Raw genomic sequence first — 17,177 nt, forward strand, 5'->3', positions numbered from 1 at the left:
TGGAGTCTCCCGTTGCTAGGGGTTTCAGGCGGGAGAATCTCCCGATCAGAAGGTGCTTTGGGTTGGAGTCTCTGCTGTACATGTAAAATGACATTGAGTATGGACATACCGACAGCAACAATCATGCTGAAGAGATGCAGACACACAGGTCATTAAGAGGATTGCACTTATTGGTGGCTCTCCCCCCAGTCCTTCCACCCCATGCTACGGAGTGCAAAGTTCATATACATTGTATCTATGCATATCAGTTTCTTACTGTGGCTAGTTTGGCACAGTAAAATGATAATCAGGAATAATGCTGATGCCATTTTCTCAATTTCTGTATTACAACCAAGTCTTTCATGTATCAAAAGTGACACATATACGTAATTTGAGTAAGAAACCACTTTATGCTTCAAAATATTTTGTTGCCGAGTATCAAAATCATCCTGTCTAGAAATGCCGCAATGCTCACAGAGACCGTGTCCATGACAAATGTGCTGAATGTTGTTTACGATCATGTGACACTCTAGACGGGATTTGTGTGCACTCATGTGTTGCACAGGAAATTGGGACATAAACAGACGTCCTCGTGACTCCCCCAACGACCTTGCACATTTTCTCATAAAAGACTCTTTACATGGAATGAGACCAGCACAATAGGATGTCTACAAAAGAAGCTCCACGAGAGGAATAACTTGGGCTGAGTAAAAAATCCCAGTATTCTTTTTTTCTTTTCTTTTTTTTTTAAATGAGGTAGTTGCTACTTTTTCAAGTTAGAATTGTAGTGTATGTTCTCCATGTAACTGGTCCTTGGTATGCAGCAAGGACCCTGCGGTTTCATGGGATAGGTAATGCATATAGTAGTACATTCATTTATGTGAGGAAAAACAATACATCACATCTACACACACATGTGACAAGTACTCAAATGTAGAAATAACATGTTTGTACATTTTAGACACTACCTCCGGATGTGCACCAGCAAACAAGTTACCGACATGATTTGCTCTGGTGATTGCAATGCGCCCACTCATGATGAGGTGGTGGGATAAGTTGCTCCTCTTGTACTCATCGCTGTTTATACTGGTGCCTCCTTGGATCTTCTCTAGGCCACAGACCTTCGACTTGTCAGTGGTGTGTCCAGGAAAGTTGAAATGGTGGGCTACTGGGAGTCCTATTTGCCTTCAACCAAATGGACTTAATGCCATTTTCCATTCACTCAATTCATCTTTTCTTCAGGCTTCAAATTTATTAATACCTATCTTCTTTCTTTTCTCTTATCTAACTCATATGTGTATATATTTACATTGTATATATAGATATTTATATGTCTATCTTTAAAAAAAAAAGTATACATAACCACATATACATATGTATAGGAATATATATGCAACACACACACACACACACATGCATACAGGTAGTGGCAACTTCTGTAATACTTTTTTTTTCTGCTGATCAAACATCAAAATTATGTTGAGACTATGATATTTAAATTGGAATCATTACACTATTCTTCAACCACTACAAAAAAGGAAATACACAATAAGTCTCAAGTAAAAAATAATTTGAATTATTAAAAAGCATATTCCTGTTCGGAGCTTAGCAAACAAAGCAATAAACTTCTGGTCATGGCAATACTATGGCACAAAGAATAAGAAGGGAATGTAATACATACTGATGATAAAATACGTTGTATGTATAGAAGAATCAAGGTACCTAGTAATCAATGCTGGAGAAACATCACATTAATGATGTGAACTTAATATTCTGAACACATTCTACAATATTTATTTCCAAGATAATATCATCATGATATCAGTACAGCTCACACACATCTCCCCTACATTGTTGGAGCAACTAGCTTACTGGACAATTTAAAAGGTCACGAACAGTAAACAGCTACTATTTGGAGAGCCCCATTCCTTGTAAAACAACAAAACTCAAACAAAACTTGCATCTCTCTATGCAAATAGACTTTTTTGCTATTAGGACAAAGGATGACCCAGATCTAGGGCTGATAGTACATGCTACACTACTTTCAGTCCAACTGGCTTTCAGCTAGCTAGCGCTCTTGCATGCCACACGACTGTGAGCAAAATCGAACAACCTGCACCACAGACACACACATCGAAGAGCCAAGGTCTGCACCAGTCCCCTGCTGTATTTGCTTTTTCTTGCAAACATGAGACGATGAATGGATCATGCAGTGAAGACTCGAATGATCTCTGAAATCTCCTTGCGGCAGATCGGACAGCAGTCCTGGCGGTTGAGCAGAGACTTGGCGCACTCATAGCATGTGACCAGGTGGTGGCACGGGCAGAGAAGACAGTCTCGGTTGCGATCCATGCAGATTGCACAGTCATTTTCGTTGTTTGCCACTGTGAGGCAGAGTCGGGGGGGGGGGGGGGGAGGGTGGGAATAAGGGAAAAAATGACAGAAAAAAAACCCAGCAAACAAACAAACACAAAACAAACATGTTAGCAAAGAGCAATGCAAAGGCATGCATATGGCATCTTTCTGTCAGATTTCATTGGCGAACACTGTGATGAATAACAAACCTTTGTTAATAACACAGTTATCTGTAACACATCATTACAGGATTCATGCATGCTATTTTTGTCAGACCAAATATGAACCATGTACGACTACTGTACAATGGAGAGGAGAAAGATTGGATAAACTTGCACATTGCTCATGAGAGAGGCTGAAAATTTCCACACATGACAGCTTTGGAGTCAGGATGGAAAGCCACATGACTAATAACAATCGTGAAGATGGAATAAGCCAGTTCGGGGTTAGCTCATGGGCACATCGGTACAAATGACCTTTCTTCTTTCTCAGTTGATTAGGCACTCCACGAGTTTTCAAGCGAGAGAAGGTATTTCAGCTTACCCGACGTAACAATTTATGGAATTCATCAGTCATGTTCAAAGAAAGAATGAACTTGCGTAGACCAGGTGACCAGAATGATCATTAGCACTTTGGAAAGCATCCATTTCATTATTTCGCATTGAATGTATTAACAATCTTTTTCTATTGATATTGTCAAATACCGCATTTGCTGTCAGGTGGATGTGCTAGCAAGCACCACTCATAATGATCACTTGAATAATCATTACATCACAGATGCTTATCTCAGTGAATAAAAAACCAACATGCTCTGCCGGTACTGATGACCTTTTTCTGCTCATGCTCAAAGTGGAACCCCGAACTGGCTTATTGTTGCAAAATGTCCTGGTTTCGTAACGTTATTTTGTGTGCTATGCCAACAGTTTGTGTTATTACCAACAAAACTTCAAAATTGTAGCAACAAATGCTGGTATGTGAGCTGAGACATAATTTCTTCTTTTTTTTTCACTCCAAAGTCTCATGCTATTTACTCATATTGACTTCATCTGGATCAGGGCCAAAGAGTGATGAGGTATTTCATGAGCAGGACCATGCAATCATACTTTAGTATCTCTGTCTTTCATAGATATCGGTACTTGATAAACAGGAGAGAAATATGATACAGTCATGACATATGATCCCATTACATAAATTCCTACTGTCAGAAACCATGGCAACAGGCAATAAAACTGCAAATTTCTGGGTAATATTATTGTAGTTGCTATGGCAACAACTTAACAGTTGCATTTTATTGTTGTTGAGCAGGAAGGAAATGTCATGACAAACAAAAGAAAGAATGTAAAGAATGGTGGAGTGATATGAAAAACAAGTTTGCCATTTCTCTAACTTTTAGAAGCAATGCCAAAATCACTAAAACAATTCAATGTGATGAAACCAAAGTGACCATGGGAAATCACATGTTAAAAACACATTAGATGGAGAGCATAGTGACAACACAGTAAATCAATGATTGACCATCATTCCCTAGCAGAGGATAAAAATGAATGGATACTGTGCACGCCATGTATTTCATGAGTACAATAACCTTCTGCCAATCACGATTTTTGAGACAAATTTTGTGAATCGTTTAATTTTGATGGAATAAAAAGGAAGGATTATCAATTTTCCACAAAAAATGGTCATTTCCCATCTTGGATACCAAATACTATGCACAGGCGTTAAAGGAGGCAAAATCTTAATCAATATAATCAGCTGACTTGTGAAATTTGCAAGAAAACAAACAAAACACTGCATGCTATACCTTCTATACATTATAATCAGTAATGAGTGTTATACATACCAAACTCTTCATCCTGGATAGGAGTGATGTTCCCGTTGTGACCAAGTCCTGGCACCATCGAGGTGGGGAAACCAGCCAGCCCTCTCTCCCTCAAAATCTGCTGCCGTCTTGCTGCGGAGAGAAAACAGGAAGCAACAATACCATCAGGTTAAGAGATACCTTTAACTATGAACTGGGGACTTGCATGCTCATGGTAAGCCACAGGTGGGAGCAATCATAGATAGATGCAGAGCACTTGTGTAAAGTGGGATATGGGATTACATAAAATCCCAGTCCACAGAGATTTGTTCTCATAGGTCACTCGTCGGAAGCAAAGTTTGTTGGTTCCGACAACCCACAGAAGTGTATCAGATAGCAGTCTGATGACTCTGACATGTGTTGGTCGACCATCGGGTCAGTGTCAGACATGCCAGACGTGATCTAAGGATTACATGAGACATGTCTGACACTAGCCTGATAGTTGACCACCACAAGTCGGATTCGTCATACTGCCATCCAATACACTTCGGTGGGTGGTTGGAAGCAACATACTTTTTTCTGATGAGTGATCAATTAGAAGAAATCTCTGTGGAATGGGGGTATAAGATAGATAAATAATATCTCTCATAGAGTGCTGTAACACATTTCATTCCAAACAAAAAGAGATTTATAGTTGTGCATTTATGAACACGGCATGCAATGACATCACATGACTTCAGATGATGTCACTGATTGGAGTGAAACTAGGGACTAATACACCAATTAGGCAATAATAGTCTTTGCTCAGAGTTTATCCTATGCAAATATCCTGGTTTTATTTGCAATATAGAGAGGATAGAATGGCAATTGAATAGGAGGTTCAATCATCTGCATGAAGAGCTCAGATTTAGGCCTGCAAAGACTGGCACAGTCATTGCAAGTTGTGCTATCCTTCACAATACTGCAGAGCAACTGGATGTGTCAGAATTAGGCACTGACAAACAAGTTGCCGATGATGAACAAACCCACAGGAACATGCCAAACATGATGGCACATCAGGACAGGCATACAGACATCAGATTCTTGTCACCCATTTCGACAGCACAATATTTTTCATCATCCAACTCTGTGACTTATTCATGGACTAATTCTACGTCATCATGACTCCCTTGCTCGTTATGCAATGATTTTACAGAAAAGCAAAAACACATGAAATTTCCATCTGTGCCATCTATAGCTAACAGTGCTTACTAACACATCAATAAACACACTACAACACAGGAACACATGTACATACATTCTCATGTCACCATGCAAACATGGAAATATACTGAAAGATAACCACTTGCACAATGTATTTCAGATTAACATTAATGTAAATTTATTCTAAAAATACTTTCTGCTGTTTACTGCATCACTTATATGCTATACAATCACACAGTTACTTTCTTCGCACATGATGTGTTGTCAAACACATAGAAACTCAAAATAACTTCTTCGAATACAATTGATTTGATGGAAAAAATATCACACATATGCACACATCAGACATTCCAATTCTTGTTAGATTAAAATGAAATAATAACGCCATGCGAAGAAGCAGCAACTATGTGTGACAAAACGAATGTGAAAATGTGGCCATACTCTGCTGGTGTGGTTTGAATACAATTCATTTATAGACATTTTTTTCTTTGTTTGTTTCATAGGGGCAAATTTTGAAATCTATTGTTTCATAATTCTGTTCTTCTTACTGTAGAAAGTTGACTTAAGGCACTTGGGAATGGAAATATTAAGACACAAATATATTTGTTTTAATTTTTTTTTTTAATGAAAAAAAAAAGATACAAACATATTCTGTGTGTTTAGACCAATGGCTACCTGGTATATTCAGAAAGAGACTGAAAAACTTTCTTGCATTTCAGCATCCTAAAAAGAGAGATTGTTTAGATTGTTGAGTTCATCTTTCATTTTGCATGCACACAATGATGATTGGAGCAGCTATTCCTACTTCTTCTCCCTTACTCCTTCTCTTTCATCTCTAATGACTAGAGCAAGCATTGCATTGAAACTATGCTGATGACACATATCAGCTGTGAATGAAATTCAGTGGAAAGATTCAACTAAGATTATACAACGTAATTGCTTGAGTATACACTCTTATTGCAGTTGCGAAATTGTATGAACAATGCCCGCGAAACAGTTGCACTCAGATGAATGATTTAAGACTGATGATCAAGTGGGCATATGCACATACATTGTAGTTTGAAGGATGCAAGCACATCAGAGCAGCAAAACTGAATTTCACAACTTGACAAGTCAGCCATCACCATTGTCACTGAAATGTGTGTCCCTTTTGCTCAATGCCAAGCTCTGAAATGAGCAACAAACTACAACCTACTCCAACATCACATTCTCTTTCTCTATTTCCAGTTTGTCCCCTCTGAGTATCGGGTCTTTTAATCTCAGCCTCAAGGGAAGACTTTCACTTTGAGTTCTCTTCTCGCACACTTTGCTCCCCGCTCCTTTGTCCCTTTTCTCCAGCAGGATCAGCGACATCACTCATTCCAGGTTGAGGGCCGACTTCTGATGCGCCTGTTACTTGACCAGCTGTTGACTAGCTCTTGACCAGCTCTTGAACTTTCACAGAAAAAGATTCAAAAAGAAAATAAAACTCAAGGCAGTAGTCCTGGGGCCCGTTTCATGAAACTTGTCATCAGTGACAACTGCCACATTTTTATGACAAATTTGCTCTCAGCCAATCAGACGCAAGGATTTCAGTAGCTTGTCACATCTATGACAACTTGTCACTGATGACAAGTTTTTTGAAATGGGCCCCTGAAATGTTTTTGCTTTTCATTGTTTCTATTTTTTCACAGCTCATTTACTTTGGCAAAACCTATATCTTACCTTGGCATGGGAAAAATTGCTCATACAGTATTTTACTGACAGAAACTTGTATGTCATGTAGTAAAATGGAGTTGCTAAACTGTTGATATACAGTATGTCAAAAAAAAAAAAAAAGAGAGAGAAGAATTACAACTGGACAATCTGCTATGACAACCTTAAAAGTAGTGAATCAATCAAAATGCAATTTTGGGGTATGAAACTTATTACCTACATCCTGCAGAGAACCTCATTTGATTTGCTTCAGTGGCCACAGAGAAGTGGACATCTTTGTAAAGCATGTCAGAAGTCTTTCCCTCCAAGTTTTGTAAGGAGACACATTGTCCATTGTGTTCATGCCTTACAAATGCCAAGTTGTCCATTGTCTTCTCTCACAAAAATGTCTTTTTAACACTGTAGTCTCCTTGGTATCTAACAATGACAGCATCGAAACTTAAAAAATTAATAACTTTTGAATCTATTGCACAATTTTCCTCAAACTTTCCCTGACATGAGTCTATTGATGTTGCTGCTTTCATTCAATCCACTTTCATATTTGGGCTTTGGTTTCCTTAACACTAACTGTGTGTGCTATTCTACAGAACCTGCTGTGTGCCATATTAATGTAATAAATGGATAAAGGAAATGAGAAACTACTCAAGACTTCAGTACAGCTACAGTGAAAGGAATTTTAGCATACATCACAAGCACTAAAATGATGGATTAACTCAGCAAAAATTTACCACACTCTAGCTTATCTGCCCTTGATGTATTCCTCATTTATATCCTGTACATTTAAATGAAAATTGAAACTTTGTATGCCATTAAGCCAGACAAGCTCATGAACAGAACATGGCATGTAAAGAATTAATGAAGTATCTCTGATTGTTACAGGTAATCATCATTCATGGTGTCATACCCCTGAAGTTCACTCAAAATGCAACTCACCTTGAATGAATGGCCAATGAATGAGCACCACCCAGGATTTCATTGACAGGAGAGTCTTCCCATATGATTCACGAATGCAGATGTCCAGTTCAGTCGCGACATCTCAAGCAAGTTGCAGTGTGGACTCTGGCAGCAAAGTTCTCCTCCGCATCTACAAGTGCTGATTTTTTACTCTGACTTTGGCTTCAGAATATCTTCATGTTTCTTATATTCCCCCACAAGAATCATGTCATTTCCAATCTTCCAAAGAACTGGCCTTGAATTGTTCTGAGGCTTGAGATATCATAGTTTCAGCAAACGTTTGCTCTCTCAAAAGTGCTCAACAGTGCACTGTGTCTGGATTTTTAAAGATTCTTGTGGTGCAATTGTTGCTCTATGTATGCAAATTACATCTGAAGAAAAGTCCTACTTGGCGGTTTTGTTTTTCCTCTTTCCCTTGCCCCTGGTGATGGCAAGTATATTGTGACATCATGAAATATCAAGAATTGCTCCTTGGTTGTAGTCTGTTTTTTGGTTGTTGTTGTTGTTGTTGTTTTGTTTTGTTTTTTCAAATAAGAGATAGGCCCATTTTCACATTTCATAGCTGCATATGTGTTCTCAAAAAGTAGGTTGTCTCTGGTATTCACTGAATGCAACTCAATGGCTGAAGTCACCTAGCAGCATTTTTTTTTTTTTTTTTTCAAATTGGAATTGATTTGTTTTACATGTATGCTAAGGAAGCATTGAATGCGTACAAGCAAGCAACCACAGGAGTGATGGCTTGGAGTTCCCTCCGGAGGAGTGGCAACAAGGATGAAGTGCCTTGCCCTGGGGCACAACTACTGCAGCCAGATGGCTCAAACCAAGGACATCGTCATTGATAATGTGTGGTCTTATCCACTGAGCTAGAGCAACTATATTCACTTACCATGTTTTCTTGACAAGATCTGTGTTTCTGTGAGGATGAGGGGCTCCCTGCCTGAGCGGTAGAAGAGTGTCTTGCCCATCTTCTCCAGCAACTGCCTCGCTGCATAATGTCACATCAAAGTTATGATGAAATGTTAGCATCAATTGTTACTTTTACTCAATAGAGTAACATTTGTTTGAAGATGACATTTTGGGGGTGAACACAGGGGATCATATCGGGTGATTTACTTACATTCTCATAGCTATATATGTCACATCATCTCTCCTATTTTCCAAAATTTCAATGATCAGATGCTTCATCGTATACAATTTCAAATAGAGTCCTTTTGAGGACAAATTGATAATTCTGTTTGGAGGAGAGGCCTCTGATGGGCCTGTGGAAAACTTACATGGCACCACCACGTTAGCATTACATATCAACTGTGAAGGCTTTGCATAACTAGCTTCAACTTTTCATAATGTCATCACACTATTAAACAACTGTACATCAGATTCTGGATCAGCACCACTGTTCAGTCAATATGCCACTACCATGTCTGTTCAAAAAATATTCAAATGATGATGTTCTCAGTATATTGACTCTTAAATTTTCTTCTCTGGTGATGAGAAAACTTCAAGTAATTTCACACGAATGACTGTGTTGCAGAATGAGCACTGAGAGACTTACTAATCTTTAAAATGACAATAAACTTGCATCTCATGACTCTATGATACTCACGTGTTCTGCTTAGCACAGGGGTTCCTACTGATCTTAAAAGTCATGATTATTGTAAATGATAAGCAGGCTTCAGGGTTCACTTTTGACACATGCTAGTTGCATGCACACACAATGCAATCTTCACATCAAGAATACAGTTTCAGTAATTTCAATGTGTTTTACAATGTCAAATCAGTGGCATGAATTTTGAAAAATCTACATTCAAATATTTATGTCCTAAAGCCTTGACACAGTTAATCTTAATTCTAAAGACCTATTTGCATGGAGTTCGTTTGAATATCAAATGAAGGTCACAAGAAAAGAGACAAGTCGATCTTAAAAGTTTATCATCATGTTCGTCTTTCCTCCTTCACCAAATTTGATTCAGACTTTTATCTGCAGCTTGCCTGATTACATTTAATGTGATGACAATGTTTAATCATAATCATATTTTTTTCTATTCATAAATATATTTTTTTAATTAATGGCATCTTTTTTCATAATGTAATGTGAATTTGCATAATGAAGTTGAATGATATTAGCATTTAGTTCCCAATATATTTCATATCGGCCAAATATCGACAATGCCTATTCAATAAATGGTCACATCAAAACCGTTCCAAATACAATGAAATTGCATTTTATGTTAGCCAAGCTTTTTCATTGTAAACACTATTTTTTTTTTAAATACTTGACATTCTAGAGACCTGTCTCCCTTGATGTTCACTACACTAAGGATCAAAGCTGAATCAGTTTGTAAAGCTTTCTTACACTCACATACTTCAAGTAAGAATTATTCACATTGAAGGATCACAACTTTAGCCATGTACTCAACTCACCTTGTTCTACAATCTGTGGAGTTGTGTATTTTGTAGTTGAGATTTCAACCTCTGGAATAGTGTAGACAGGATGAAGAAACCGTAGTCTCAGTATTCTCTGCAATAAAAGGGAAAAATATATTTTCTTTATTCAAAAGGACAAAGTGGATATTGACTAGATGGTCACTAAAGTAGCAATCCTACTCAATGTCAATTTATTGCTCATGACTCCTTTTTTTCACTTTTTTTTTTTAACCACAAAAACATTGTGTTCCTTTGCTTCTATATCTTTCATTTCCTTCTACACATTGCTATCAAATCAATGTAATGTAATATTCCATCGAACACTCAAGTTCACTTCAATTCAAACAATCGGAATAGTAGGACTTTCACCAAACTTGGATCTTAACCCGTTGAGGACGGACTGATTTTGCTACAACGCCCATTATCCTATAGACACTTGCCCAAGTATACTCAGGACTTGTCCTCCACGGGTTAAGTAAGATATTTACAATTGTAAAGATCCATATGTTCCCCTAAAATATCCCTTTGGCCCAAACTCACAAAATTTCCCTTTTTTTGACATGAAAGCAATCTTGAGGAAGCTTGTATCCATCACATCAGTATTTCCCGAAATGGCTCATAATGACACTGAAACATTTGTTTGTTTGACTTTGGTAAAAAATTCAAATTAATACATTCTTTACTTTTGTCAGCTTAAACATGGTGGGGACCATTTCCAGCACAAATTCTGTTAACTCTAATAAAGGTTTGGAAACAACTACAACACAATATTGGGAGGAAAGTAATCTTCATGGGGTAACTGAACATGATTCACAAGGTATTCTTGAAACAATGATACACATTGTATTTGCCATTGATCACACATAGATGACGAATATATTAATTTACATGTTTGCACCACGCAATGGACTTTCATCAAGTCATTGCAAACTTGCCTCTTTGCATAAAGCCCTCTCAGCAATATCATCCACATTGAAATCCAGTGTGTTGCTACCAATGATGGTATCTGGTTTGCATAGCTGGGTCACTTCTGTTGGGAGTGAAATACACATGATTAAGATGTTACCAGGTAACCCATGGCATTTTGTAACATGGGAAAAAAAAATTACCACCCCTAATTCACTGCCAAATGTTGTTTTTGTTGTTTCTTAAAGATAAGAAAGGAAACACTAAAACAGTAACACATCAAAATGTTGACTGCCGTGCCTTCATATACCACACTGTAGCTTTGCCACGTATGTTGGTGTTACTTTTACTTTATATTACTGTACTGAATATGATGTCTGCAGAAACTCATTCAATCAACAGTGATGATCAACACACGATGATAATCACTTGCATACCTAAATGACACCACATCCAAGGAACAAAAATATTTAAATCCTGTGAATTTCATGGCAAGTTGTTTTACAATGATGAATAAAAAATGTTTTGATCACTTGTGTGAAATGTATCTTCCAGGTTTGGAGCCAGGATAGAGACTCAATGATGAAGGTCTTACTTTCAAGCAAGTCCTTCTTCACAGCCAAGTCCTCGATTACAGCCTCGAAGATGAAGTCTGCGTCCTCCACAGTCTCATCCAGTCTACTCATGCACAGGACCTGACCCTGAAATATATACAAAATTGTATGTGGGTAAACACTAAGATAACATAGACAATACATACCTGGAATGTCCTTGTGTTGGTATAAAACAATCATTTTGCATTTAGAGAAAGCAGTATCAGTAATTTGACGGAAAGATGTTCAGTTTTAGAGGAATTCCTTGTTGAGAACTTATTTGCCTGTAAAGCTAACACATCACAGTTGTTGTTATGAGAAATGAAACTCTTGATTAAAATGCAGCATAGCACTCTGCATGTTTGAATTACATGTCCCATCATCCACTATCCAGTAAAGGGCATATTTTGTTCCCTTTATTTCATTTTCATTTCATTTATCTATTTCAGGATGGCACATGATTCAGCCTACATAACTGTTCTTCCTCATGTCTGTGCATCACAGGGCAAAAATGACATGTTCTACAAAATGAATACAAATGCACAAAAACCTAAAATATGCAACATAGAATTCTAAAGGTGAAACAAAACAGAGTACAAAGTAAAAAAAAAAAATATATAAAAAATATTCAGAGATGAAAAATGAATTCATAATCAGATTTACTCAAAATGGGGGGGGGGTGGGGGTGGAGGGACGGAGGGGTAAAAAATCATTTTGGTGTCAAATACAAAGCAAACTCTGTTTATAACTGCTATAAAAAGGTTGTTTGTTATTTAATGCATGTTGGCAATATATTCCATAATTTTGGATCTTGATGATTAAAACTTGTTTGCCTAAAGCAGGTTTTGATGTATGGTAACTTGAATATCGATGTTGCATTTCTTAAATCATAATGAAAAATTTTCAACTGAAACATCTAACTTATATATTTAAGGGTTAACTCATAAGCGATTATATTATTGTGCACGACATATTGTTTCTTCTCATCTCAAGTGTGTCAATAATACAATATTGATTCGTGAGTACATAACAAATCAGTTGAATATCTCGAATTCACTCTAAACACTGTTCTTATCGTAAGAACAATTTTAGAGAACTTGAAGATGCTGAATATAACTACGTTTAATATTTGACCATATATAACATCACAACTAATCAATTTTTATGATCGATAGGATTATAAGATATGTAACTGTAAGTAAGTCACATAAAGCGTATTTACCAAAAATGTTGGATGGGTCATGAGTCCTTCTTGGCGAAGCTCATTCTTGTCGTCTTCCAGGTTGGCCTGCACTGCTGACAGTGCCCGTGGATTTACGTCATAGATTTTCACCCTGTGTCCATGATAGGCCATGCAACCTGGATTAATAGGCATAAACAAAACAATATCAAACACATGACATACAGTAAATTACCGGTACTGAATATGTGGCACATTTCTTAATGTCCTTATCTTGTGAATTTTGCTAGTCAAGTGATACTTGTGATATGTTTTTTTGGGAGAGTGCTCATTCAAAATTCAAGATTCCATCGCCATATTCCTGTCTTTAGTTATATGATTTTTTTAGACAGAAAAAAACGTCTCTCCGGAGAAGTTTTACACAAATTTTTTGACTTGCTAGTAACCGTTCTCCAGAGTCTGTGAACACGGAACATATCCTTTGATGATAAAATACAGACTGATCTTTCGGTCAAATGATTTATACCCTAGCTACCTAATCTAAAAAAAGAAGGCATAACATTAGATATCTATTTATTATAGATCTAGAACATCTAGAGCACTCTAACGTATGAATGATATTCAAACTGTTTTGTAATAATTTACCGTCTATCATGATGGAACTTAGTCTTCTTAGAATAGAAATGAAACCCCCTGCCCAGTAGATGTTCTATATATTCTATATATTCCTGTAAATTTAATCAATCGTATGATTACTCTACCCATTAGGCATTGGCATTGTCATAAAATGCATGATAACGTCTTGAACAAATAGGCCTAGATCTATATACACACCTGCAATCTTCGTGCCCATCAAACCGCAACCTAAAACTGCGATCTTAACCATTGTTGTGACTTTCACAAGAAGGTACAGTAGCTGTCAGTGTCAGACGTGTCGATCACAAATCAAATCAAAATGTAGTCATCTGCTGCTGTACGAGAATACACAATCCCTTTTGCCCTCCAAGCTTTGCAGGCTGGTGTTTGGTGTGGTGTAGGCGGCAAGTGAAATTCCCTAATGATAAATAGGGTTGCTCCTTCAGATGTCTTGGGATTACTAGTAACCATCCGTCATGATCATCTGAGCACATAGGCATGATAGGGATCAGGTCAAATATGATGTCAATTTAATACTAACGTAATACTAGTAGGCATCAGGCTCTGGATATTCTCTGTGTGTGTGTGTATGTCGTACAATCGTATGTACCAAAGAGTAGCGTAGCTTCTACTCTTTGGTACGTACGGTGTGTCTGTTTATGGTCGATTCTAACACACGTTTTCTTTCTGAGCTACGGGATCTAGGGCAGAACATTTTGGAGTGAATTTTCAATAAATTTAATATTTTTTGAGTTCTTAAAATATTTTTAGACTTCTCAATTCTTCAAATGATTTTTACTGAATAGATAACTTGTAAACAATTATACTTGTGTCAAATCACGCCAAACATTTCCGTGGTCCATGGGAACTCTCCATTGTTGTTGTCGTCTGCTACTTTCTCTTTTCCATGGAAACTGTGCAGATTTTCTACTTGTATCTTTAATTTTAAACAGTAATCAAATAGCCAAACATCTCATGTAACCAAAATATTGTCTATATCATTTACGGAGCAATCTAATTTGAAAGTTTTGTCATATAAGGATTTTAAAAGTAGCAAAACATTTGTCTCGTTGATGTTGTGCAGCTTCAGAGCGGGCGCGCGAGCGCGAGCGAGCGACCTGACGCTGTGGTTTCATTCACGGTACTGACCCGACTGCCGTTCTCACTACTATCTATGGAACGCCATTAAGGAAACAATACAAAATTCATTTCACTCCAGCCAATATTCATTTCACTTTTAACAAATACATTTCACTCACAAACATTGATTTTACTTTTTATAAAAATACATTTCACTTTTCACAATAATACATTTCACTTTTAAATTAAAATTCATTTCACTTTTCACAAAAATACATTTCACTTTTGCATTAAACTCCATCTCACTTTTCACAAAAATACATTTCACTTTTCACAAAAATACATTTCACTTTTGCATTAAACTTCATCTCACTTTTCACAAAAATACATTTCACTTTTGAATTAAAATTCATTTCACTTTTCACAAAAATACATTTCAGTTTTACATAAAGATTCATTTCACTTTTCACAAAAATACATTTCACTTTTAAATACAAATTCATTTCACTCTTCACAAAAATACATTTCACTTTGGCGTACCATATCACTCAGACGAAACCATTTCACTGCGCTAAAACCATTTCACTCTGATAAAACCATTTCACTCTGATACAAAAAAATACGTTCCTCTTTTGGCCCGGCCAAAAGGTGGCGCCAGTCTGAGAGGAGTCACATGCAGTGCCATGACACTTTGTTAGCACTGAGCTGAGGTGAGTAGCCGGCCAGCTGACCGGCTGGCTATGCATGCAGTACCTAGATTTACTGAGTAGCCAGTCAGTCGGCAAGCCCGAAAAAACCCGTCTAGAATATTCAAGTCCTCGTACGCGAGTTGACCCCGCAAGTCATAGAGAGCGCGATTGGAGAATCGTTTTGAAATGCTCATATCTTGGTCACTGAATTACGTTTTCACATGATTTTTCTTTTATTTGATAGGTAAAGGTTAAAACTTGGATGCTATCTTGTTGATTTTTCCAAGAACGACATGAAAGATTATCAACTTCGTGGTTAACTAATTGCAGATGTTCCGGAAATAATGGATACACTGTACAGATATTCTTCTAAAATTCTCCTAAAAGTCTTCTTTTTCATCGTGGGGCACCAACAAAAGTTATATCATGTAAAAGGAAATTTATTCAGCTTTAAGATGATACCTAAAAGTGTAATGTGATGATTTGTAGATGGGTCAGCAGCCAGCTGATATAGGGATGTCATTCCTTTTTTTCTCGGCACGAAATCGCGAAGTACTGTACTGTACTGTACTGTACTGTACTGTCCCACATATAGAAATTGACGTGTGCCCTCGATGCCTTTGTACGTGTGTGTTACTGTATGAGCGACCCCAGCGTAAATACATGTGGTCAGTTTCGAGCGTCTAGCTGTGATATACTGTACTTGTGTCTGTCATTAGACATTACGTACTAATAATCTACAGCCTCTTGCTGGGCCTCCCCCTCTCTCTCTCTCTCTCTCCCTCTCTTTTTTTGATTATATGTCTTGTTCTTGTTATTCATAATACAATGTATGTTTGTTTTGTTTGCTTTTGTCCACCCTTCTGATTTCGTCAACAGGAAGTGTCTGATTCCCAGTTTCATTCTGCCATCAATCATTCACATCACTCTCTCTCAATTCAAAGCATCCTAAGCATCCACTCAAATACATTATAACCACTACTTATACCGTTCACTCCGCTAAAGTGAACACAGTTACATTATATCGAAATTCTGCTTACATTATCCACTTTTTTTCTACATGCTTGGTTATAACAACATTTTGATATAACAAAAGAAAGCTGTTGATCCCAAGGACTTAACTACATTACTTCACTCTATTACTATAGGCCTACCTAACTAGGCAGAGAAATTTACATACATTATCTCATCAATTAATAAAATACCTTTTTTTTTTCATTAATAACAACAGAGAAAGGAGCACAATCCACAAGTTTTTTTTCTTTATAAATGTATATACATCTCCATATATATATATATATATATATATATATATTTATTTATTACATGTGTTGAAAGAACTACATTGCAGTTAAGTTTCAAGGTATCCACCAATCTTCATGACAATGTATCACACACATAACAACAACAAAAAATAATACCTAAAGTAAGAGCTGCATAAGCAGTCTACAGTTTTATCTACTTTTTAGCAGTATAGTCAAATGCAGTTTTAGATCATTTTATTTTTTTTTTATTTATAACTCTCATTTATTTATTCATCCATTTATTAATTATTTTTAATCTATTTTTTGGTGGTGGTATTGGACTCAGTCTCCAGCCAAGTAGCATGTAAGAGACCTGCAAAAGGTACAACTGTCATCGGTCTTGTGAGTACATGGAGGAACGCGAGTAGGATCAGTCTGTCT

The 17,177-nt window shown here is 37.0% G+C and overlaps 1 protein-coding gene across 1 annotated transcript; it reads right to left on the reverse strand.

Moving 5' to 3' along the window:
- Positions 1-1,823: 1,823 nt before the first annotated feature.
- LOC140226619 (probable 3-hydroxybutyryl-CoA dehydrogenase) lies at positions 1,824-14,053 on the reverse strand. The gene is made up of 8 exons (XM_072307072.1): positions 13,922-14,053; positions 13,130-13,266; positions 11,910-12,015; positions 11,344-11,438; positions 10,406-10,502; positions 8,871-8,969; positions 4,175-4,285; positions 1,824-2,363 (listed from the first exon to the last, which is right to left on the reverse strand). The coding sequence occupies exons 1-8, from the start codon at positions 13,971-13,973 to the stop codon at positions 2,185-2,187; spliced, it is 876 nt and encodes a 291-aa protein (XP_072163173.1). The 5' UTR covers positions 13,974-14,053; the 3' UTR covers positions 1,824-2,184.
- Between the last annotated feature and the right edge of the window lie 3,124 nt (positions 14,054-17,177).

Source organism: Diadema setosum, chromosome 1, assembly GCF_964275005.1.
Source record: "Diadema setosum chromosome 1, eeDiaSeto1, whole genome shotgun sequence".
NCBI lineage: Eukaryota > Metazoa > Echinodermata > Echinoidea > Diadematoida > Diadematidae > Diadema > Diadema setosum.